Source organism: Colletotrichum costaricense (assembly GCF_030867565.1).
Source record: "Colletotrichum costaricense strain IMI 309622 chromosome Unknown Scaffold_7.1, whole genome shotgun sequence".
Lineage (NCBI taxonomy): Eukaryota > Fungi > Ascomycota > Sordariomycetes > Glomerellales > Glomerellaceae > Colletotrichum > Colletotrichum costaricense.
Genome location: NW_026848236.1, coordinates 190,005 through 215,000, shown reverse-complemented (window position 1 = coordinate 215,000; position 24,996 = coordinate 190,005). Strand labels below are relative to the sequence as shown.

The 24,996-nt window shown below is 32.8% G+C and overlaps 4 protein-coding genes across 4 annotated transcripts; 2 read left to right on the top strand and 2 right to left on the bottom strand.

The window, feature by feature from the left end:
* Positions 1-15,089: 15,089 nt before the first annotated feature.
* Positions 15,090-16,646, top strand: CCOS01_07274 (glycosyl hydrolase family 43; the record flags this gene model as incomplete). Its single annotated transcript, XM_060455440.1, has 1 exon — positions 15,090-16,646. The coding sequence occupies one exon, from the start codon at positions 15,090-15,092 to the stop codon at positions 16,644-16,646; it is 1,557 nt and encodes a 518-aa protein (XP_060313332.1).
* Positions 16,647-19,718: 3,072 nt separating this feature from the next.
* CCOS01_07273 (nucleotide sugar dehydrogenase) lies at positions 19,719-22,012 on the bottom strand (the record flags this gene model as incomplete). Its single annotated transcript, XM_060455439.1, has 3 exons — positions 19,719-20,936; positions 21,021-21,469; positions 21,751-22,012. 3 exons carry the CDS (start codon positions 22,010-22,012, stop codon positions 19,719-19,721), a joined length of 1,929 nt encoding a protein of 642 aa, XP_060313331.1.
* An 837-nt stretch (positions 22,013-22,849) lies between these two features.
* Positions 22,850-23,329, bottom strand: CCOS01_07272 (uncharacterized protein; the record flags this gene model as incomplete). The annotated part of the gene is made up of 1 exon (XM_060455438.1): positions 22,850-23,329. One exon carries the CDS (start codon positions 23,327-23,329, stop codon positions 22,850-22,852), a length of 480 nt encoding a protein of 159 aa, XP_060313330.1.
* A 733-nt stretch (positions 23,330-24,062) lies between these two features.
* On the top strand, positions 24,063-24,245 carry CCOS01_07271 (uncharacterized protein; the record flags this gene model as incomplete). The annotated part of the gene is made up of 1 exon (XM_060455437.1): positions 24,063-24,245. The coding sequence occupies one exon, from the start codon at positions 24,063-24,065 to the stop codon at positions 24,243-24,245; it is 183 nt and encodes a 60-aa protein (XP_060313329.1).
* Positions 24,246-24,996: the final 751 nt, after the last annotated feature.

Below are 24,996 nucleotides of genomic sequence, written 5' to 3'. Positions count from 1 at the left end.
AAGTAATATAAAAAAGACCCCTTTAGCTACCCTTAGAATTACTTAGTACTATTTTTTTTTTAATATTAATAAAAGTAATATCTTTTCTTTAAGTATTAAAAAAATAGAATTCTATATTATTAAATTCGTCCTTTTATCTACTCTTATATTCGCTATTTAAAAGACTTTCCCTTATTATTTATAAATAAAAGCCTACTTATTAAGGGCTTTTATTACTTTTTATTTATTTAGCTTCGTATATTTTTTAAAAACTAACAGGGTAAAAAAAGAATAATTAATATTATTAATTTCGTTATAATCTAATTTGTTAATATAAGGGGCGAGATTTTCTTTATTTTTTAAATTTTTTATAGGGGGTAAATATTTTAAGCCGCTATTTTAATTATTATTATTAAGTTCTATACCCCTAGATTTATTTTTATATATAATAAAGAATTAACTAAACTAATAAGGGCTAGTTTTATTATTTATTACCCTCAACTTTTTATACTATTTATATAATTTAATACGCTCTTTTTTAAAGTAGTTATTTAACTAATATCTATCCTTTTTATAAATAAAGTATTATTTTTTTATTACCCTATTCGTAAGTTAAATCTTTATTTATTTAATAAATCTAGGCCTCTTTATTAGTAATTATTATATTTAGTCTCTTTTGTTTTTTATTATACGTCTAGTCGACTTAATATTATTAATAAGGGCCGTCGTATATTTAAAAATAAGTTTAGCGTAGTATTTTTATTTTAATATTAAAGCTAGATCTTAGCTTTAAATAGAGCGTTTTATAGTTTTTAAGTACTTAATATAAGGTTATTTTTATTTTTAATATACGCTAGATTATAATATAAAAATATTTAATTTCTTTTTTATTAATCCCCTTATTTAGCTAAGTTTTTATTAGTTTATTAATTCGATTAATAAGCTTTTTAAGGATTTTTATTTATAATTTACTCTTTATTATCCTTATTATAAATATAAAAAAATTATTTATAGCTTAGATAGGAGCTTTAAATTCTTATTATAAATCTCAAAGCGGCTTTAAATTACGTTAATAATATTAAAAAAGTCGTTCTAATTAAAATTACGTACTACTTCGTAATAATAATTAGAAATTTTATTTATAAATACGATATTAATTACTAAATAGTACTAATATTTTTTAATCCCGACTTTTTTATAATAGTTATAAAATATTATTAAGGTTTTTTATAAAACCTCGTACTTCTCTTTAAAATATAATTTCTTTTTTAAAAAGATTTTTTTAAAATCTATAAATTACTTAGTATTTATTATTATATTTTTAGTATTTATATACGATTCTTATATTATTATATATTATTAATAATTTTAGGTCGTTTATTTTTTTTTATTAGCTAATTAGTACCGAATTTTATATTAATAATAGTAACGAGCTATAAATTAAAATAAGTAGAATTATTAGTTATTATATTTTTAATACTATATTTTATTTTTATATATTCTTTTATAATAATAGATTACCGTTAATAATTATAAAGAGGAAATTTGCGTTATTTATTCTTTTTTTAAATTCGTTAAAATAATTATATACCCTATTAACTTATATTTAGTATTATAATACGAATTCCTTTTTTATAATTATCGTTACTAAGATTTTATATAGTTCTCGTAATTATAATTACGTTAATAATACCCTTTGTTTATAAAAAAATCTATTAATTACTTTTATAATTCTTAGGCTTATACTTACGAACTATTTATTTAGTTAATAACTAAGGTTATTTATAATTTCGTAAAATAGGGGTTACCCCTATATTACGACCTAATACGTATAATAAGGCCAGGGTCCCGCCCCACGGGACCTACGGTAGCTACTATATTATATATATAGGGGTACGGACTTAGGGTAACTCTTTTTAAAATAAAAAAACTATAAATAAGTTACGTAACTATAATTATATAATAAAATAAGAAACGGATACTTATAAATAAATAAAACGGACGATTATAAATAAATAAAATAGATAACCGTTTAATAAATAGTTAAATAATAATAAATAAAAATATTATAAAGGATATATTTATAAACGAGACTTATATATAATATAAACTTCCCCCCGATAGAGCAATCCGCTAGGGCCGTACCGTATATTACGTATTAGAGAAAACTAAGTATATTACGCTCTATACCTAATTACTAATTAAAATAGTAGTTAACTAACTCGATTATTATCTTCCTTTTATTAATAGCTCCCGACCTTCCCCCGCCCGTTTAAAAGGCGAGCTATACTTATTTTAACGTATATAAAACCTCTTAGTACTAGCCTATATAAATAGCTAGATCTTATATTATATACTCCTTTTTATTAAAAGTTAGGGGGCCCCTTATATATTCCTTTATATTTATAATATAACCTATATTAGAGGGATTTCTAACTTTATAAAGTATAATTTCTAAATTAGTATTAATATACTAAATCTTAACGTCCGTACTAGCCCGGCTATTTATAGCGTTCGTATTATTACTTAGCTAAATTCCGTATTATTAAAAAGTACTTTACTAATCCTTAGGCGTACTTACGTTAGTTACGATAGTTATAATATCAAGCTAGCTAAAGAGGGCGCCTAGCTTAAGAGGGGTAGACTTATTAATAAGTATTTTTAAGTTCTTATTAAGGTAGTATTTTAACTAGCTAATTTTTTAATTAGTTATTTAACTAGCTATTTAAGTAGTAGTTTATATATTAATAGGTTTATTTAGTAAATTTATTTAGTAGATTTATTTAGTTTAAATAAAGAGTAGCTTTAAGTAATATTAAAAATAATAAGGATAAAAAAAATCTTTACGAGCTTTAGTATAAGTAGTAAATATTAGCTTATTTAGCCCTTTTTTTAAAAACCTCTATATTATTATTAAAGTTTAGAACCTCTGCGGTTAAGGGCCGCCTCTAACTATTATAGCCGATTATTATAGCTAATTATTACGGCCGACCTTTACTATTAACCTTTCTAACTAGTACTACTATATAAGTATATTACTTAGCCTATTATTAGTAAATAGTAGGGTAGCTTACCTATCCTAAATTATATAGCGGTTTTCGTATTAAAATTACTATATTATATTAAGCGCGTACTTAGGGTATATTACGTATATTATATAGTTAAAAAGTATATTATATTATATAATTTCTTTTAAAAGCGTAATCCCGTTAAGGTCGATTTTTTATACTTATAAAGCTAAAAAAAAACCACTATATATAATATAAACTTAAGCTAAGCTTAAGAATAGACTTTTTATAAATTTTTTAATAATTAACTTAATATTAGATTTTATAATCGTTTTTAACTATTTTTATTAAAAACCTTTTTTAATAAGATTATAATTAATTACTAAAGCCTTATTTATTTTACGATTTATAAATATAGCTTTAAAAAAGCTATTTATAATTACGATACTATTTATTTAGTACTTATAGCCTTAACTTTTATTAATATACTTATTATAATTAGCTAGCTATAATACTTTAATTACTTCTATTTAATAAGTTTATTTTATAAAAAAACTAACTAAATAATATAAATATATTAATTATTAATAATAATAATATTACGTAGCTTATTAAAGTAGTTATACTTATTATTTAATAATTATATAATATAATATTTAAATTTAAAAATAAAAACGAGTAGCTTTATACTTAGTTTATAGCGCCCTAACCTCTCTTAATACTTAAAACTAAGTACTCTAAACTAGAACTTTATAATAAGTCTCCGAATACTTTTTAAAGATTTTTTATTTAAACTAAGGCCTATTTATATTATTATAAAACCTTTTTTATTATTAAAATAAATAAAGTTTATTACGTAGTTTTATTTTTTAAAAAAAATACTTTTACTTAGTTCGAACCCTTTATAAAAAACTATTTTAAAAATAAATATAATATTTAAAATAAAAATATTAAGAAAATCTTTAATAATTATAACGAGTTTAAAAAAAAACTTAAAGAAACCTTTAGTAACCCTAATAAAAAACGAATTACTAAATAAAAGCTTATAACCTTTATATAAAAAAGGTTAGTTAGTAAGTATATATTTAAATTTAAATAGATTATTTTTAAGCTTAATTAGGGTAACGAAGTATTTATAATAGCTTTTTATTACGGCCTAAAAAAAGAGGTTAAGAACGACCTTTTTTAATAAAACCGGCCTAATAAACTTTATAATTATATTAATATAATAATTAAGATTAATAATTAATTTTACGAACGACGCTTTAAATAAAAAAAATAAAATACTCAGAATAACTAAACTAAACTTAATAATAAACGTAAATATAAATTAATAATTATTATAATAGGATATTATAGCGGACTAATAGATCTTAGTATTATTAAAAAAGAATAACCTTAATAAAAAAAGGATTTTAAATATTATAATTATAATAAGCCCGGATATATAGCTAAAGATTATTAATAACCTAAGCATATTTAATATTAACTTATTTTAAAAAAGCGAGCTAACGTTATAAATAAAGAAGTCCTTTATAAATAACTCTTATAAATAGCTTATTATAACGATAACTATTTTATTTACTATAATAATAAAAAATAAATAGGATAGTACTTAAAGTAACTAAGGAATAATAAACGATTAGGATACGATATTACTTTATTTTTAATTAAAACCCTAGTTATAATAATAAAATAAAAAAAAATACCCGCTTATTAACCCTATATTTTTAAAAAAAATAATATTAAATATATTATTATACTTTTTTAGATTTATAAAAATATAAAAAAGAAGGCTAAAATAAATCTTATTATAAAAAATATACTTTACTTTTTTAAAACTTAAATTAAATAAAGACTCTTAGTTAATATAAAGGAGTAACTTTTTAAATTTAAAAAAAAAAAGACCTAATACTAAAAAGATTATAAGTAGCCTTATTTATATAGTATAACAAAACTATATAAACTAGAAATAATTTATCAAGTTTAAAAAAGACTTAATTTAAATAAAATCCTAACTAAGTCTATTTATATAATATAAAAAGTAAATAGTAATAAAAAGTTTATTTATAAAGTTAAGGAATAGCTTAAAAACCTCTTATATAAAAATAAAATTAAAATAATTAAAAAACTAACTTTTAATTTTAGAATTATAAAAAAAAAAAATTAACTTTAACTTTAAAAAAGAAAATATTAAAATAAGACCTAGCTTTTTTTATTTTAATAAAATAGAATTATTTTATAATTTAAATAAACTTTATAATATTACTTAATAACGTATTTAAATAAAGATTAATTATAAAGTATTACTTAATATTAATAATACTAACTTTAAAAAGGATAATAAAGAACTATAGTATAAATATATTTATTTATTTATAAATAACTAAACTATTTAGTTTTATAGGACTAAGGAACGTAAGAAGGTTATAATAACTCCTTATATAGATAAGGACTATTTCTTACTCGACCCTACGGACCTTTTTTATAAAGAACTATTTTAAGTAAAGTACTTAAATAATAAGTATTTTTAGTACCTCGTATATAAATAAAATAGCCGTTTTTATTTATAAAAACGTAATAATAAATTTATTAAAAATATTTATATAAAAAACTAATTACTTAGTTAGACGTTATTAAGTTTTAATAATAATAACGAAGTAATATTCGGTTTAGATTTTAACTTTTTTATAAAATACCTTAATAGCGAATATATAAAATAAAAAGACTATAAATATAATTAATACTAAATTTATTACGTTAAAAAAGCTAAAATATAGAGAGAATAATAAGAACTATATAAATAAGGTACTTAATAAAAAAAGCGTATATTAAAAAACTAAAAAAGCTAATTATAAAAAAATAATAAAAAATAAGAATAAAAAAGAAGTTCTTATATATAACTTAATAATATAACGACGTATATTTATAAATTAATTTTAATATTTATAAACGAGGACTAAATACTATTATTAATAATAGTATATAAAAAACTTATATTTTATTAAAAATAGTAAATAAACTTAACTTATTATAAATATAAAAAGGTAATTTATATTAATTATAAATAGTAAAAGGGGAACGAGTTAATTATAATTATAAGTATATTAATTAGGAAACCGTATACCTCTCGATATATATTAATAATTAATAAGAATAATTATAATACGATATTATAAAGATTAGAAATATTAATATTATTTTAAAAATCTCGTAGTTACGAAAGTATAACTTATAAATAAATTAAATTACTAACTAAGTCCTCTAAGAAAATCTAATTATTAAATAATTTAAAGAAAAAAAAGAATTTAAACGAATTTTTAGTAACTCTTAAAAAATAAGAATAAATATAATATATAGCTTTTATTAAAATAGTAAAAGGTTTTAAAAAGTTTATATATAATACTAACGACTAAAGATTATAATAACTCTAAATTATACTTAAAGAGTACTAAATATATATAAAACTATTTATAAAACCTAAAGAAATAAGATTATTAAAATATAATAGTTAGGATATAGAGATCGAACTTAAAAAAGAAACGTAACTTAGGTTCTATTTAATATACTTAATAAACTAAAAAAAATAAGAGTATTTTAATAAATATATTAATAAAAAACTTAAAAAGAGATATATTTAACTATTAAATTTTCTTATAAGATTCCCTTTATTTTTTATATTAAAAAAGGGTAGAAAATTAAGACTTATTATTAACTATAAAAGACTTAACGAAATTATAAAAAAGAATTACTATCCCTTATTACTTATTACCGAGTTTAAAAATCTATTTTACAAAACTAATTAGTTTATTATTATAAATTTTAAAGAAGTATTTAATCAGATTCGAATTAAAAAAAGAAATAAGTAGAAAATAATATTTTAAACTTATAAAGGACTTTTTAAGTACCTTATTATACCCTTTAGACTTATTAATACTTTAATAACTTTTTAAATAATAGTTAACTACGTACTATAAAAGTACGTCAATATTTTTATTATTATTTATATTAATAATATCCTTATTTTTTCTCTTTATCTCGAAATATATAAAAAATATATTTATATAGTATTTTAAAAATTTTAAAATATTAAACTATATACTAAACTTTTTAAATACGAGTTTTATATATAAAAAGTAAATCTTTTAAGATATATTATTATATTAAGATAAATCTATATATAAATATTAAAAATAAAAATAATTAGGAACTAGCTTATATTATAAAACGTTAAGGATATATAAAAATTCTTAAGATTTATTAATTTTTATTAACGATTTTTTAAAAACTATACTAATATAATTAAATCTTTTAATAACTTAATATAAAAAGATACCCTATTTATTTAGGACCCTAAATATAAAAAAGTATTTATTAAAATTAAAAATATAGTCGTTTTTAAATTAGTTATTATAATCCCGGACCTTTAAAAACCTTTCGAAATCGAGACTAATACTTTAAATTTTATTATAAAAGTAGTTCTAAAATAATAAAATAAGTAAAAAATTTTTTATTTATATTATTTTTATTTTAAAGTATTTTACGGAGTAGAATTAAATTAGTAAATCTATAATAAAGAACTAATAATAATTATTAAAATATTTCGAAAATAGAAATTATAATTATTTAGAACTAAGTACGAAGTTATAATTTATATAAACTATAAAAACCTTATAAACTTTATAATAAATAAGAATTTAAATAAATAATAAGTTAAATAGAGCGAATTCTTATTTAAATATAATTTCTAAATTATTTATTAAAAAGGTTTAGAAAATAATAAAATAGACGCTCTTAATAAAAAACCTAATTATAAAGTTACGGTCCCCGAAGAGATATAAGTTATTTTTAAATAAGAAAAGGACGGTAGCTTTATACTAATTACGAAGCTTTTTATAATAGTTAGAAAGATTAATACTAACTTAATTAAAAAAATAATCCCTAAACTTATTATAAAAATTTATAATATATTAGTATATAGTTACTAAGGAATTATTAAAACGTAAAAACGGATTTATTAGTATTATAATAAATCTGCTATATATATTAAAATTATAAAAATAATTAAGGACTATATAACTTATAAAAAATATAAAAATAGCTTATATAAACTTTATAGTAAGCTATAACTATTATAATTACTTATAAAAATATAGTAATTAATTATATAGGACTTTATTATTAAATTATTAAAGTTTAGAGAACTATTTATTAAAATATAGTATAATAATATCTTAATTATAGTTAACTAACTTACTAAGTTTATATACTTTATCTTTTATAAAGAATTTAGTATAATAAAAAACTTAATATACGTATTTATTAAAGCTATATTTTTAAACTACGGTTTATTAAGAAAAATTATTTTTAATAGGGATAAGCTATTTATTTCGAAGTTTTAGAAATTACTAATTTTGTAATTTAGTATAAATTATAAACTATTAATAGTATTTTATTTATAAACCAATAGATAAATAAAAAGGATTAACTAAATTTTTAAAATATACCTCTATTATTATATAAACTATAACTAGGATAATTAGGTAGTACTTTTATTAATAGCCTAGTTTATATATAATAATATAGTTAATAAAAGTACGAGAAAATCCCAGTTTTATTTTAATTATAGATTTTAGTTAATAATATATAAAGAAGTATAATAAGGATTATAAATTATAAAAGCTATAATAAATATAAGAAAATTTAAAAAGATTTATAAATAAATATTAATAAACCTCGAATTTATATAATAATATATAAAAAGAAATATAGATAAATTAAGGATTAGAAAACTATTTTTAAAAAAGGGGGATAGTATTTATCTTTTTTATTATAATATTAAAATAAAATAACTAAGTAATAAATTAAACTATAAAAAACTTAGACTTTTTAAAATTATTAAAAAAGTTTTATTAATTAATTATAAATTAAAATTATTAAATATAATATAGTACTACCCCGTTTTTTACGTTTTATTACTCAAGTTTATATTAAAAAGTTTATATATAAAAGATTATATTATTATTAAACTAAACTAATTAGAATATAAAGTTAAATAAATTATTAATTATAAAATAAAAAATAATAAAAAAGAATACTTTATTAAATAAAAAAACTACGGATATAAAGAAAATATATAAGAACTTATTACGAACTTTTAGAATTTTTAATAACTTTTTAAAGAGTATTAAAATTAAAATTAAACTTAGAACTCCTAGTTATTACGGTATTTTAATTAATAATTTTAAAAATATTATTAATTTATATTTTACGGGTTATTAAAGAAGTATTTTTAGAATCCTTAGGAAACTCTTTTAATATAATTTAACTTTTTTTAAATATTATTCGTTTTTAAAAATAAAACCGTTCTAATTTAAATAACGACTTATTTAGCTTAGTTTAAGCTTATTAATAAGCCTTAGTTTTTTTTTATAACTCCGTAGCTCTTTTTTAAAACTACGACTTTTTTACTTCTTTTTTATAATTAAAATAGTTAAATCTTATTATTAACTAACTAATTATACTTAATTAGCTAGAACTTAGTAAATAAAAAACGTAATATTTATAAGTATAAATAGTATTAGTAAACGTATTATATAAAATACTTAAATAATAATATATTTTATAAACTTTAAAATTAAAAAAAACTAAATAACGGACCCCTCGCAAACAATAATTTAAATAAAATATTATTTTTATATTTTTATTAAAAAAACGAATAATATATAATAATTTATAACGAGACGTAGTTATTAAAAATTTCGATTTTTTAATTCGACTTAATATTATATTAGTATATTTTAAAAAAAGGAAAATACTTAACGATTCCTTAACTTAAGAATAGATAACCTATTTATAAACTTAGAGGACTAGACTTTAAAAAAAAAGAGCTAATATTATAACTTAATATATATAATAAAATTAGGGTCCCGCCCTATAGGACTTACGGTAGCTATTATATTATATATATAAAAATATAGACTTAAGGTAACTCTTCTTAAGATAAAAGAACTATAAATAAGTTACGTAACTACGATTATATAATAAAATAAAAAACGAATACTTATAAATAAATAGGACGGACGATTATAAATAAATAAGACAGATAACTATTTAATAAATAATTAAATAATAATAAATAAAAATATTATAAAAAATATATTTATAAATAAAACTTATATATAATATAAACTTAAGCCGGGCTTAAGGATAGACTTTTTATAACTTCTTTAATAATTAATTTAATATTAAATCTTATAATCGCTTTTAACTATTTTTATTAAAAACCTCTTTTAATAAAACTATAATTAATTATTAAAGCCTTATTTATTTTACGATTTATAAATATAGCTTTAGGGAAGCTATTTATAATTATAATACTATTTATTTAATACTTATAGCCTTAACTTGTATTAATATACTTACTATAACTAGCTAATCGTAATACTCTATAACCCTTTTTTTTTATAAACCTTAGTTAAATAGATTAATACTACGTTAATTTACTTATTATTAAGCTAATCCGTAATTTTATATATTTATATCCCTTAATAGTCCGGGTTAATATTTACTTATTTATAAGGGATTAGGATTTTATTTAAGATCGGGTTTTATCCTCTTTTTTTTTACCTTAACTTACTAAGGGTCGTACTCTAGCTTATACTCGTATTAATAATTATTAGCGTATTTTATTTTAATAAAAATATATTTAATCCGCATACTAGTTATAATAAATCTATATAATAGTTTTTTTTAAAGCTTTATAAATATAAAAGATTAACTTTAATAGGATTACGCTTTTAAAAAGAATTATATAATATAATATACTTTTTAACTATATAATATACGTAATATACCCTAAGTACGTACTTAATATAATATAATAATTTCGATATAAAAACTATTATATAATTTAGGATAAGTAAGCTACTTTATAATAATACTAATTAAAAAGGTTAATAATAAAAGTCGGCTATAATAGTTAGCTATAATAGTTAGTTATAATAGTTAGAAGCGGCCCTTAACTATAGAAATTCTAAACTTTAATAATAACGTAAAGGTTTTTAAAAAAAAGGCTAAATAAGCTAATATTTATTACTTTTTAGAACTTATAAAAATTCTTTTTATCCTTATCGCTTCTAATATTACCTAAATCTATTCTTTATTTAAACTAAATAAATTTATTAAATAAATTTACTAAATAAACTTATTAATATATAAACTACTACTTTAAAAATACTTATTAATAAGTCTACCCCTTTTGGGCTAAGTGCCCTCGGCTAGCTCGACGCTATAGTTATTATAGCTAACGTAAGTACGCCCGAGGATTAGTAAAGTACTTTTTAATAATATAAAATTTAGCTAAGTAATAGTATAAACGCCGTAAATAGCCGGGCTAATATAAATATTAAAATCTAATATATTAATATTAGCTTAGAAATTATATTTTATAAAATTAAAAATCTTTTTAATATGGGCTATATTATAAATATAAGGGAATATATAAAAAGCCCCCTAATTTTTAATAAAAAAGAGTATATAATATAAGATTTAACTACTTATATAAGTTAGTATTAAGAGGTCTTATATATATTAAAATAGGTATAGCTCGCCCTCTAAATAGCTAGAACTTAGAGGACTTTATATAAGGAAAGGTCGGGAGTTTTAATTAGTAATTAAGTATAGAGCGCAATATACTTAGTTTTTTCTAATACGTAATATATAGTACGGCCCCGGCAAATTGCTCTGTTAAGAGGATAATAAATCTATACTTTTATTACTTAACGAATTTATTAAGGTCTAAGAAATTCCCGCTTTTTCTTATTATTTTATTATTACTTTTATTTTTATTATTTTTAGTAATTATTATTACTTTTTGAAATTGCTAGCTATTATATTTATTAAGATCCTTTTTTTTATTTAATATAAAAGAATAAGTTTTAGTAATTCCTTTTCTTAATAATAATAGTAAACGTTTATATTACTATAAGAAAATATAATAATTAATCTTAAGATCTTTATTACTTACTAATTTCCGCTATTTTATATACTTTTAGCTTCCTAAGCCTCGTACTCTTTATAATTTCTAAATAGCTTCTTTTTTTAACCTACCCCTTTTAAAATAGTATTCTATAAAAATAATTAAAAATAAATATTAAATAGCTTATAAAAGAGCCGTATAGGTTATTAAATATAATTAATAAAATTAAGCCCTCTTTTTTATAAGATTATAAACGTTAAGGACTTATTAAAAATACCTACTTATTACTCGTACTTAGTAAGGTTAAATACTTTAGAAATCTTTTTTTTATAGCTTCTTAATACTCTATTTTATATTTTTTAAGTAGTTTATTTTATAGCTTAATTATAATTAAGTAATTATTACTTATTAGTAATCCTTTTTATTACTTAGTTAATTTTTCGAAATTAATAATTTCGTATTAAGAGCTAGTATAAAAAAAAGCTTTTTAATAGCTTTTTAGAAAATTTTTTTTTTTTTTTTAGATCCTCGTTTTTTTAACCTTTTTTTAATTTAATAATAATTTTATTAAGAAGTCGTAAGACTATTTTAAAATAGCCGCCTTTTTTTTAAGTTAATTTCTGAAATCCGTAATATTCTTAATTTAATATTATTAGGACTTTTAAATCCCCTTTTTTTTTATTAAACTATTCCCTATATTATATTCTTAAGTAATACCTAGGGGGTAGTTAAGGGGGTTATAAAGAAATTATTTAAATTACGAACTTAAAGTCGTACTTAAAAAATCTTTATAATAATAAACCTTTTTATATACTATAAATTTCTTAGCTTAATAACTCCTATAAGGTTATTTTTATTACTAAATAAGAATATTTATATTTAAAAATCCCTCTTTTTAATTACGTAATACTTTTTTATATCGTATTATTAAGCTCGTTTATTATACTAGTTAATTAAGTAAGTAGTTATTATATAAATATTTCTTTTTACTAATTTAATTAGTTAATTTCTAATTACGGGCTAGTTATAAAAAAGTTAGTTAATAAAAAAGCTATTTAAAATAATAATAAAAAGCTAGTTATTTAAATAGTTTTATTAATTAATATAGTTTAACGTAATAAACGTTAACCTCTTATAAGTAATAAAAAGTTATGTAATAGTTTTTTTTTTCTAGCTTTATAAGTATAAAAGATTAACCTTAACGGGATTACGCTTTTAAAAGAAATTATACGATATAATATATTTTTTAATTATATAATACGTATAATATATCCTAAGTACGCGCTTAACGTAATATAATAATTTTAATATAAAAACTACTATTTAATTTAAAATAAATAAGCTACTTTTTTTATTACGTAATAGCGCTAGTTAGAAAGGTTAATAATAAAAGTCGGCTATAATAGTTAGTTATAATAGTTAGCTATAATAGTTAAAGGCGGCCCTTAATTATAGAGGTTCTAAACTTTAATAGCGACGTAGAGGTTTTTAAAAAAAAGGGCTAAATAGGCTAATATTTATTACTTAGAGCTTATAAAGATTCTTTTTATCTTTATTATTTTTAATATTACCTAAAGCTACTCTCTATTTAAACTAAATAAATTTACTAAATAAATTTATTAAATAAACTTATTAATATATAAACTATTACCTCGATAAGAACCCACTTTACTTTTAGTATATAATTAGTAATTAATAAGCTAGAACTCTTTAAAAATACTTATTAATAAGTTTACTCCTCTTAAACTAGGCACCCTTTTTAACTAGCTCGACGCTATAGCTATTATAACTAATATAAATATATTTAAAAAGTAGTAAAATACTTTTTAATAGTGCGGAATTTAGCTAGGTAATATTATAAGTACCGTAAATAGCCGGGCTAATATAAATACTAAGATCTAATATATTAATATTAACTTAGTTATAATAGTTATAATAAACGAGCTAGAAGTATATAGGGTTAGGATAATAAGTTAGTATTTTAAATAGCTCTTACGGGACCCCCTAGGTAATAATAATACTTATATAAAAAAATAAATTATACTAAACCTAGCTACTTATATAGGCTAATACTAAGAGGTCCTATACGTATTAAAATAAATAAAGCTCGCTCTATAAGCAGGTAATAAAAGGTTAGGAGTTTTAGTTAGTAATTAGGTATAGAGCGTATTATACTTAGTTTTCTTTAATACGTAATATATAGTACGGCCCCGGCGGATTGCTCTATTAGGGGGGAATAAAAAGTTATAATTACTTAATTTTATACGATATTTAAAAATTACCTCTTTTTTTATCTATTTTTATAAAGTTAATTAGTACGAATTTCTTATTCTATATAATATTAAAAAGTCGTTTTTTTTACGTAATAAGATATTTTATTAATTTATAATAATAAAATTTAATTATTAATTAATATTAATATTCTTATTATAAAGTAATTAGTTCGAACTATAAGTTAATAAAAAAATTAATTAAATTATATAAATTTTTATATAAGTATAAAAAAGAAGCTCTAACTATAAGTTAGGCTAGTTATAATAATTATAAATAGGGCCCCTAATTGGCCCCTGCGCAGTTAGCCATATGCCGTGGTCGAATTAGACTTCTAATCCAATACAATCCCACAACTCCGACGAGGCCGACTTCTAAACCAGGGCTACACCCAATCAGGCGACCACAATGATGGCCTGCAGTCCAGCCACGGTGTTTAACCGCTCAGTGTAACGATGCGATACTCTCAAGGTACCTTGATTTTGATTAATTCGTAAATTACATATAGGCGATGAAGGATAGGCAGTTCCTCCACCGGAGATCCCACCGGTTGGCCCACCGGAGGTTCGCATTCTGCCGTCTAGGCCTGAGGGGAGCCTTTGTGATGGTAACATGTCTGCATTTTCTTGCGAATAGTGTATCTTCCGGGTTGAGGGAATTTCATCATTGCGGTAAATGAGGTGGTGCAGATCTGGAGTTCCCTCAGGATTCAGCCACAGATTGATATCCGATTAAAAAGGTTATCATAAGAGTGTCCCCATGATTATCTCGCATATAAATGATCAATTGAGCTGAAGAATACACGACAAATCAGACGTTCTTGCAAAGAACAGTCTATATCTTGTGTCATTATGCTCGTCTACTTCGTCTTCCTTCAGTACTTGGCCTGGGCTGCAGCCCAGATCAACTTCACCAACCCGATCATCTGGCAAGATCTCCCAGACATCGACCTAATCCGCCACGGCGACGCATACTACTATTCCGCCTCAACCTTTCAGTTCTCACCTGGAGCAGTGATCCTACGCTCTTACGACCTCGTCAACTGGGAATACGTCTCCCACTCGGTACCAAGTCTGGAATTTGGCAACACAGAGGGCTTTGATCTCGTCTCCGGCCCTGGGCAGCGCTACAATCAGGGAATCTTTGCATCTTACTTCAACTATCGCAAGAGCACCGACAAGTTCTACTGGGGAGGATGCATCGTGGGCGACTGGAAGACTTATATCTACACCGCGCCCGCCGTGGAAGGCCCCTGGACACAGAGCTCCGTCATCGATATCTGTCTCTACGATGCGGGCATGCTCATAGACGACGACGATACGATGTACGTAGCGCACGGCAACACCAACATCTCAGTCGCTCAGTTGAGCGATGATGGTCTACGTGTTGTCAGAGACGAGATCGTCTTCAACTCGACAGAGGAGCTCGGCTACATCGAAGGATCCCGTTTTTACAAGAGGAACGGCGCCTGGTACCTCTGGATCGTCAAGCCAGTCCCGAACCAAATTGTGCTCAAGTCTACAACTGGACCGTTCGGACCCTATGAGTGGAGATGGGTACTGCAAAGCAATGGAAATCCAGTCCCAGGCGCGGGCAACCCGCACCAAGGCGCTCTCGTGAGCACGCCCGACGACAAGTGGCATTACATCGCGCACCTCGAAGCGTACCCAGGAGGCCGCATTCCCGTCCTCGCACCCGTCCACTGGGACGATGACGGTTGGCCTCACGTGGACTTTGTGGATGGGCAGTGGTCGAGCTCCTATCCCTACCCTCTCCCAGAGCACCCAGTCAAGCCCATCACCGGCACAGACAAGTTCGAAACACTCGGTCCTCAATATCAATGGAACCATAATCCAGATAACTCGGCATGGGCTATCAACAACGGCCTCGAGCTCCATACGGCGACTGTCACGGACGACTTCTTCCGCGCTCGGAATACCCTCACGCATCGTATTCTTGGGCCCCAGTCTATTCTCACCGTGGAACTCGATCACTCGCGGATGGCGGATGGCGATCGGGCGGGTGTTGTCCTCTTCCGCTACGCTGCCGCTTGGATTGGGATCATCAAGAGTGGAAACAGCACAAGGGTAGCGATGGTGAACAACATTCTGATGATTCCGGATGATGGATGGCATACCGTCAACAAGGGCGACGAGATTGCGAGTGTGGAGGTGAGTGGTGCTTTGATTTGGTTGCGCCTCGAGGTCGGCGTCAACTCGTTCTATAACCAGGAAGGACGGTTTTCTTACAGCACTGATGGTATCAACTTTGAGCCTCTCGGTGAGCCACACGACGAAATTGACCGCGGCATCCTCCACTTCATGGGGTATCGGTATGGCGTCTTTAGTTATGCCACACTTGCCCGAGGTGGCGCTGTCACTGTCAAGTCTCTTAGCATCCACGAGTAGTGAGCTTTCTTCGAGCCTTCTGTCGAAATGAAGCTTGGTGAGATGTCAACAAGTGTTCGCTCGAAACAGATCGGGATCTGGGGTTCTCGGTTTTGCGGACATTGTGCACTTCCCCAATATGATATTCTTGACAAGTTACCACCATTAATGATCAATCTTAAGCTGCCAGTATTAGAAAACAACATAGCACAACTTCTGAACGATCATCGCAATCATCTGAAATGCATATGCCTGTCTCATTCCTCGCAAACTCAAAGTGACTGGATTTTTGCCACCAAGCACAGGCACACAAGTTGAAAGAACATCGCCCTGAACAAACACATGCCAACACAGATCTTGTAAACATTCAGCCAGCCGGATGTGCCTACCTTGATGCCCCCGCATCTATGAGGGCTTTCGAGCGATCCGCGTCAGACATCTGACCGTCTGGCATACCTCTTACAATTCAGGTCTAGCCGTGCCGGACAGCCGGAAAGACATACGCGTCCGGGGGCGGAGAAGGGAGATCCATCGTCCGAGAACCAAAACCCCCCTTAAAAGCCCGCCGCGCCGTCCGATCCGGCCCCGCCTCCTGCGCCACCACCAGAAACCCCTCCCCCGGCCGGAAGGCCCGCTACCGCGCGCGCGTATGAGAAAACGAACATTGCTGGGAGCTTGCATTTCCTATGGATCACTAATATGTACTCTGTACGGAAGAAACTCTCCCAAGTTAAGAAACGGCCCAATCTAGAACTCCCGTTGTGGAACCGTTATGTCAATGGGGCAAAAGTCTAGGCCTCTCGTTCCTACGGTCCCCCGCTCCGCCAACGCGTCCTTCCCGCCATGGATGCATGGACGGAAGAACCACTCAAATGGGTGAGAAAGCAGGGTAAACGTGCCATTCAACAGAACCAGCCGCCTTCATATAGCAACTATGAGTGTGGCAATTACTAGGCGCTTTCTAGAGCGTATCTCATACGAAATAATTGAGGAACGGAAAGCAGTAATAGTGATGATAGCAGCAGTCGCAGCAGCAAGGGTAGCAGCAACAGAAATAGTAATAGTATGGACGGCAACAGTAAGAATAATGATGACAGAAATAGTGGCAGCAAGAGTAGCAGTGGCGATAGCAGTGAATAGTAACAGTAGAAATAGAACGAAGGTATCGAACGGTAAACCATTGTACCACCCACTCGTTACTAAACTAGAAACTCAACTCTCAAAGGTTTGGGTATCTCCAAACAATCCACATCGGCACTTGCTCGGTAGTCTCTCATGCAATCCCAGATAGAAAGCCCACCAAATGGTCAGATTTTACTCCATCACAGCATCAATGCCTCGTTCCAAAGGGTGGGCTGTCGTTACACCACGACGCACCAAACTCAGGGGCAAATCTGCAGGCAGAGAGCCAAGCTTTTCTCGGTCCGTTGATGGCGCCAAACGGTCAACCACGCCACCAGCAATCAACCCGTCACTCAATGAGCCGCATCCTCCCGTCTACAAAGCGACCATCGCGTCACAGAAAGAAAAAAAAACAAAACGGGAGCCCAAGGTACTTGGATTCCCAAACATCCAAACACCATATTGCGATCTCTGGTCTCCCACCGGGTAGAGGGTCAACGTTTGATAGAAAGTATCCGTAGCGTATCCGTAGCGCAAAGGCAAGCCTGGGCGTAAAGTAGCCGTGTGAAACATTGATTGATAACAACGCTCCAAAGTTTGGTGCTTTCAACGCCTGGTAGATCCCGCCAATTGGGGGGGACGCGCTACACGGTCCCAGCGGAACACCCATCTTATCCACCCGGCCGGCTGGGGGCTGTGGCATATCGCTGGGGGAAAAAAGTTGCAAGGTAATCTATCACAAACGTCTCCGGAAGAGCCGCCGACGGGAATGTCGCAAGATCGTCATCCACAGATTCATTGAGCGCATATTGCAATTTGCAGGTCTTTCTCTCTCGGCTGCCCTCCCGGTCAATACGGTCAAATGACGATTGAGAGTAAAACGGAAGATCGGGTCTGGCAATTTGTAGAGCCTACCAAATCGTACCGCGTAAAAAGCCCCGCGTATGCGAGTCAATCATCAAGCTATGAGCGGATATCCCCCCAACGAACATATTACCCAAACCCACAACACAATCTCGTCAATCTGGGCGAAATTCCTCCTACATCTGTATTCGTCCTCCGTAAGGAATACTCCAAGGGTCATTATGGTTTCACAACCGTCATGTTCAAAATCCAAACCGTTATCCCAGTGGAATACCCGAGGGGGAGGGCCGAGGGGCTCGTTAATTCGAACAAAGTTATAGCGGAGGGACAAAGAACAAATGAACAACCCCAGTCCATCGCCCCCACCGAGGCACCAGGTAAATTGGACCAGGACCCCCGGGGAGCGAATGATCAATTTCTTCCCCGATTCCCCGATTGTCACTCGGAACCACCCAATCTCACCTTTACCGTTTGATTAGTTTAAAAACGGTGGATCGAGCCCGCCTGGGGACGCGCAAGCACCTGTGGCCCCCCGCGGTAAGCCAAATGGGTGGTGCTATTCGGCGGAGATTGTGCCGAGTCGGGACCGGGACATTGTTTACGTTGCAGGCATACCTTCCAATTCTACGGATAGTGTTAGGTCCAAGATGTGAGGCTCAAGTTCAGTAAATTTGTTTGGACATCCGCAAGGGTCTCGGATATTGTTGGTAGCCATGTCACATATCAACGCAGAATTGTCGTTTTGTGAATTGTGTAACTCATGGGTATATTTGATCCCATTATCAGCGATAGCTTCCCACCTCTGCCTCTAGGGCAGTCAAAAGGTCAGAATTACAAAGTTGGCTAGACCCAAAGTTGTCCTCCAACAATGTGGAAGTGAAAGCGAAAGAAACCCAGAGGTTCAAAAAAAATCATGATCCTCGGGCATAAAAAAACGATACGCCGCCCATTGCCTTTGCCCACCGGAACGCCTTACTGTGCAGTTTTGAGGGTTTCTCGTCCAATGTACCTTTTCGTCGTTGTATATCCGAACGAAATGCAAAGCCTCATGTAGTCTTGCTCATCTACCACTTTCTTTGACTCGTCATTATTTCTGGGCACGCCATCTTAGATGACCAGTCCCTTACCGATGCCCTGGACCTGGAACCCAAGCTTCTCAAGGTCGGGAACGGAGACGACGTTACGCCCATCGAGCACAAGACGAGGGCGCTTCATGACCGACGCTGCCCACTCCCAGTCCACCGGGTCGCCCAAGTCTTCGTTGGCGGCATCGAAGTTGCAACCCTTGCAGCCTTCCTGACACTCAGCCTCGGCCTTCATGCGCTTCAATGGATCCGTCGGCGTGTTGGTGCTAGTGCGAGAAACAAATTTCTCAAGTTCGACAATGTCCATCTCGGACAGAGTATCCTTGATGAAAGCCTTGGCCTCTTCGCGGGACGCCTCGGGGCTGCTCCAGACAGACGAGCGACGAGCAGTAGTCTGGGCCTGCTTCGGGTACCGGAAATGGTACCAGGGGGTAAGAATACAGATCGCACTCGAGCCGTGGACGGTGTCTCTCCAGTTGGTGTGGACCTTGACACGCTCAACGACACGCTCGTCTGGAATAGACTGACGAACCTCCTCCATCACCTCGACAGGGTCACAGCCAGGGTCGAAGATTGCGATTTCGTTGGGCATCTCGTGAGCCAGCTCAGTGATGATGTGCACAGCAATACTGTTGCGGGTATCGTTGGTGTTCTCCTTGAAGGCAAATCCGAGGATGGCCACCTTCTTGCGGCGCAGGTTGCCGTTGAGAGCGCGGTGAACCTTCTGGGCAAAACGCTCACGCTGGTACTTGTTGATATCAAGGACACCCATCCAGTAGTCGGCGACGGTGTCCAAGTGGAGAGTACGGGCCATGTAGGCCAGGTTGAGGATATCCTTCTCGAAGCAAGAACCACCGAATCCAACACCTGCGTGGAGGAACTTCTTGCCCAAGCGAGTGTCCGCGCCGATACCCTGGCTAATCTCCTGCACGTCGGCACCGAGCTCCTCGCAGAGAGCACTGATGCTGTTGATGCTGCTGATACGCTGAGCAAGCATTGCGTTGGCTACCAGCTTGGTCAACTCGCTGGACCAAGTGTTGACGGTCAAAATTTTCTGCTCGGGAACCCAGGCGGCGTAAACGCTCTTGAGGGCGTTGGCAGCCCGAATGCCAGCAGGAGTGGTAGAGCTGCCGATCAGAATGCGGTCGGGGTGCATAAGGTCGCGCACTGCGGTTCCCTCGGCAAGGAACTCGGGGTTCGACACAATCTCGAATTCGGCGTCGGGCTGGTACTGGGCCATCTATTCGGGTATTAGTTTCGATCTATTTCTGCTATGAAGACGGACTATGTTGTGGTTTATGTATTCTTGGGTTTAAGAACTTACAATTTCGCGAATCATGCGAGCAGTACCTGTAGGTACTGTGCTCTTCTCAACAATGACAGCACCATCCTTTGCATACTTGGCGACAGTCTCAGACGCTCCTTCCAGAGCGCTCAGGTCGGCAGTGTAGCCGGCACCGAGTCCGTAGGTCTTAGTAGGCGTGTTGACGCAAATGAGAACAATGTCTGCTTCGCCGATGCATCGCTGGACGTCGGTTGTGAAGGTGAGGTTGGGCTTGCGAGGAGCAATCTTCACGGAGTTGCTGACTGAGGGGAGGAAGGCTGTCGCCTCATTGGTACCATCACGAGAGATGCGGACGATCTTGGGAAGTCCAGCCTCGTGGATAGGGAGATGGGGAGAGTTCCATGCGGCGATACGGTCGGCATTGAGGTCCACGACGTTCACGGTAAGGTCGGGGTTGTGCAGTGCGATCAAGGCCGCAGTAGGGCCACCTGCAGTGATTTGTTAGCTCCATCTTGGATCCTATCGAATACGAGGTCTGTATGAGTCCAATTTTGACGACAGTGCTTGCGTCAGATTTAATCAGTGACATTTACAGCATCCACCGATATTAAGTTCGTGACGCCTGCCAGCTAATTCGAATCTGGAGCTAATAAAGCAGTTCAAGCCTTGTAAAACATGGGCTGAACAAGGATGGAGGATGGACAAGAGTCATGGCCACGGCCACGGGGGAGAATTCGATGCCGATAGCCATCGCGACGATTTCACTTACCAACAAAACCAGCGCCAACGAAGCAAACGTTCTTGACGTTCAGTGGCTCAAGTGGTTCCAGATCTGAGGCATCCAGCGATTCGTGATGCTTCAGCTCGGGGCTGCGAGGCCTAGAAGCGGGAGGGGAGGAGTTCGGCGTTCCGGTGCCAGAAGCAGCATCTGAGTGGCCTGCGCTGAGGGCCGGTGATTCGGAAACCATACTGCCAACGGTTGAGGATGAGTCTGTGGTGATGAGGGTTGTACGAGCGAAGCTTGCAGCCATCGATTGAATGCTCTGTTGACGAACAGAGCTAACGATAATGGACGAATGATAAAAGGGTTGAAGTCCCTTTTTGTTCACTGTGATGAAGGCCTGGGGTATTTGCAGGGTACGCAAGGCCGGTGGGATGTCGACGGGTTCCGAAGAGAGAAATCAAAAAGTGATCCAGTCGATACTCTTGATTAGAGAAACGTGGCTTGAGTTTGCGGAAAGCGAGCGAAAAACAAGTTGTCGTGGTAGTTGTTGATCTTGCTGGCAAGTCGGAGTGACGAGTGTGGCCCTTTTGAAGGCACACGGGTTGGGAGTTTGGGGTGGTGAATGGTGGACACTCTTAGGATCGGACGACGGCCGTGAGTTGTGTAAATTGATGGGTCTGAGAAGTGACTGATAATCGAAAATGGGGTTCTCAAAGGCCCAAAGCTGAATTCCCTTGCGTTGCTTGGCAAGTCGGTTTCTGCTTCCTTTTTCTGCGGTTTGTCTGGTGAATGAACAGCGAGACAAATCGAGTCGAGTCGTACTTTTGGAGCGAACAAGTACAAATTGGCGGGATCGGAAAGGTGGGTGCGGGTGACGGCGTAGACGTAAGACGAACGGCGTACGTAGGAGCGGAAGTGGGATTGGATAGGTGCACTAACGCTCAAACCGGCTTCACATGGGATTTGGCGCTCGTTGTAAGAAGTGGCCGATGAAGTTCGGTGATGTGTCCCAGACAGGTGAATCGGGAAGAGAGGTAAGGGAGGTGAGGTGAAGTGAGGTGGGAAGAGCTCTTGGAGGAGGGGTGATCTGGTGTAGTTTAATGTGAAAGAAGCTGGGCAGACGTGGAGCGAGCGGCAGGTTTATTCAAACCCGGAATTTCATCAATCTCCAACGAAAGTGAGGGCAAAGCGCACGAATACAGTAACAGTACCACAGTAATGGCTGAACGGACGATTTCAAGGGAGAAAATGCAGCAGGTAGGGCACAGGGGCTCTTTCTTGATATATCCTGCAGGGTCTTGGCTCTTTTTCTTGTTACTCCCCTCCTTCTTTTCCGTCGACGGTGCCGTCCGAGAGTTGTGGACTGTGGACTGTGGACTGTGGACCACGAAGCTGGACAGTCGGGATAGGGGATGGGTGATGGACGATGCGTGATGGGATGGGATGGGACGTGGTGCGTGGATAGGATGGGATGGGATGGGATGGAGTCTTGGAGATGGGCAATGCGGGACCTCAATGTGGATTGGATGGGAGCATGGCATGGAGAGAGAAAAAGATAGGCATGGCATGGGCATCGCATCCTTGTTCGCAGATGGCCAGAGGGAACCAGCGATTTCCCATCCATCCCGGTTGCCGTTGCTGCTCCTTCATCGTTGCTCCTCTGCTCTGCTTCGCTGCCGCTTTCCTATCCGTACCGGTATTCGTGACAGCAAGCATACTACAAAGTAGGAGCAAGAACAGGGACCAGGAGGTACCAAAGACGAGGACACACCCAGGACTCTTGGAGCAGGAGCACAAAGTAGCGAGACCGGGACCGGGACCAGGTACTTAGCTTTCCTAGAATAGCGTAGTGAATGGACGTGTGTAGGCAAGGCAAGGTACTTGGGTCCGTCTGAGAGGTATTAAACGGTACGCACGGGGTATTGTCACGGAATTCTCTTTTCGCCTCTTAGTGAGCCTGACGTGTCCTGACTACCTTCCTTGTGAAATCAATGTTCGGATAGCCTGTGGGTGAGATATTGGACGATTTTCGGCGGCAATGGGAGCAGAAAAGAAAGCAGAAGCCAGATGCAGCCGGAGGCGCACAAGGGAGTGAGTTAGTCTGTTGTTCGCTGTCGCTGACTCTTCGCCTTGGAGACTTCTTGGCCTTATCGTACGGCAACGTTTCCACCGCTCGAAGCTTGGCATTCGGTACGGCAGCCGTGTCGAATCCCAAGACTCCTTCGTCGTGCAGGTGAAGGTTGCAGCCACGGAGTTTTATTGCAACGTGAGGTACTGTGCATCCGTACGTACGCAATAGACAGCTTCATCGAATAGCGGCTCAGGCCTGGCCAGGGAGGAGAGGGAGCCAGCCGCGCATGGAAAGGTACGTCGTCCGTCACGGAGTGCTCCTATTGCCATGTTTGCTTTTCTGCAAGAAGGCGTCGTACCCACGCTGTACCATTCTCTGTACCCAGACGCAGACCCCGGATACTTGCGGCTGCTGCAGGCGTGGCGGGATGCCCCGGACAGTTGCAGGCTGGCAGCATCACGGACAATGAGATGGCGTGGAAGGGATGCGTGTCCTCCGTTTTGGAAAGTAGAGGGTGGCCGGCCTAAGTGTAGGACGAGCAACGGGAAGGTCTTGGCCCGGTCCCTGAACTCTCGATCCAGAAGGCTCCCCTGTCTGAGCCGTCTCTGGTTCTTTGGGATTCTGCTTTTGCAGTCTTAAGCCTTGGTGGATGAGGCTTATTAATGGGTAGGAAACATTCGCTGATGGACCATTTCCAAGCCTTGGGCGTAGCATCTCTGCAGTGCCGATGCTCTTAAAGCTGCAGGCTTGCTGGCAAAGGGGTTTTGCGATGTCAGCGCAAGTTGCTTTGGCGAGCTGCGATGCTTGATATTGACTAATGACAAGACTTTCATTACGTGGTCCCGCGGGAGGCACCGTACAGATGCTCAGGAAAGCGAACGGGGATGAAGTGAACAGAGGGAATGGGAGCCGAAACGGTTGGCTTCAAAGAGCCGTTTTTTTGGTCTTTTTTCCATCTTGTGTATCCCTTCAATGTTGCGAGGTACATCGAATCGGTACTAGTTTCTAGTGGTGAGATGAAGTACCTCAGTGGCTGGAATATCGGGGCTAAATGGTGAGCCGAGAGGAGCACTGGGGGCCCTCACAAATCTTAGTGATACTCCAGTACGTACGGATACTTGTAACTTCGAGAACAGTTGGAGATTGGAGAAGCATGGAAAATTTGGATACAAGTATCTACGCATACCCGTCCCTTAGCAGAGTGACTTAAGGCAAGCCGC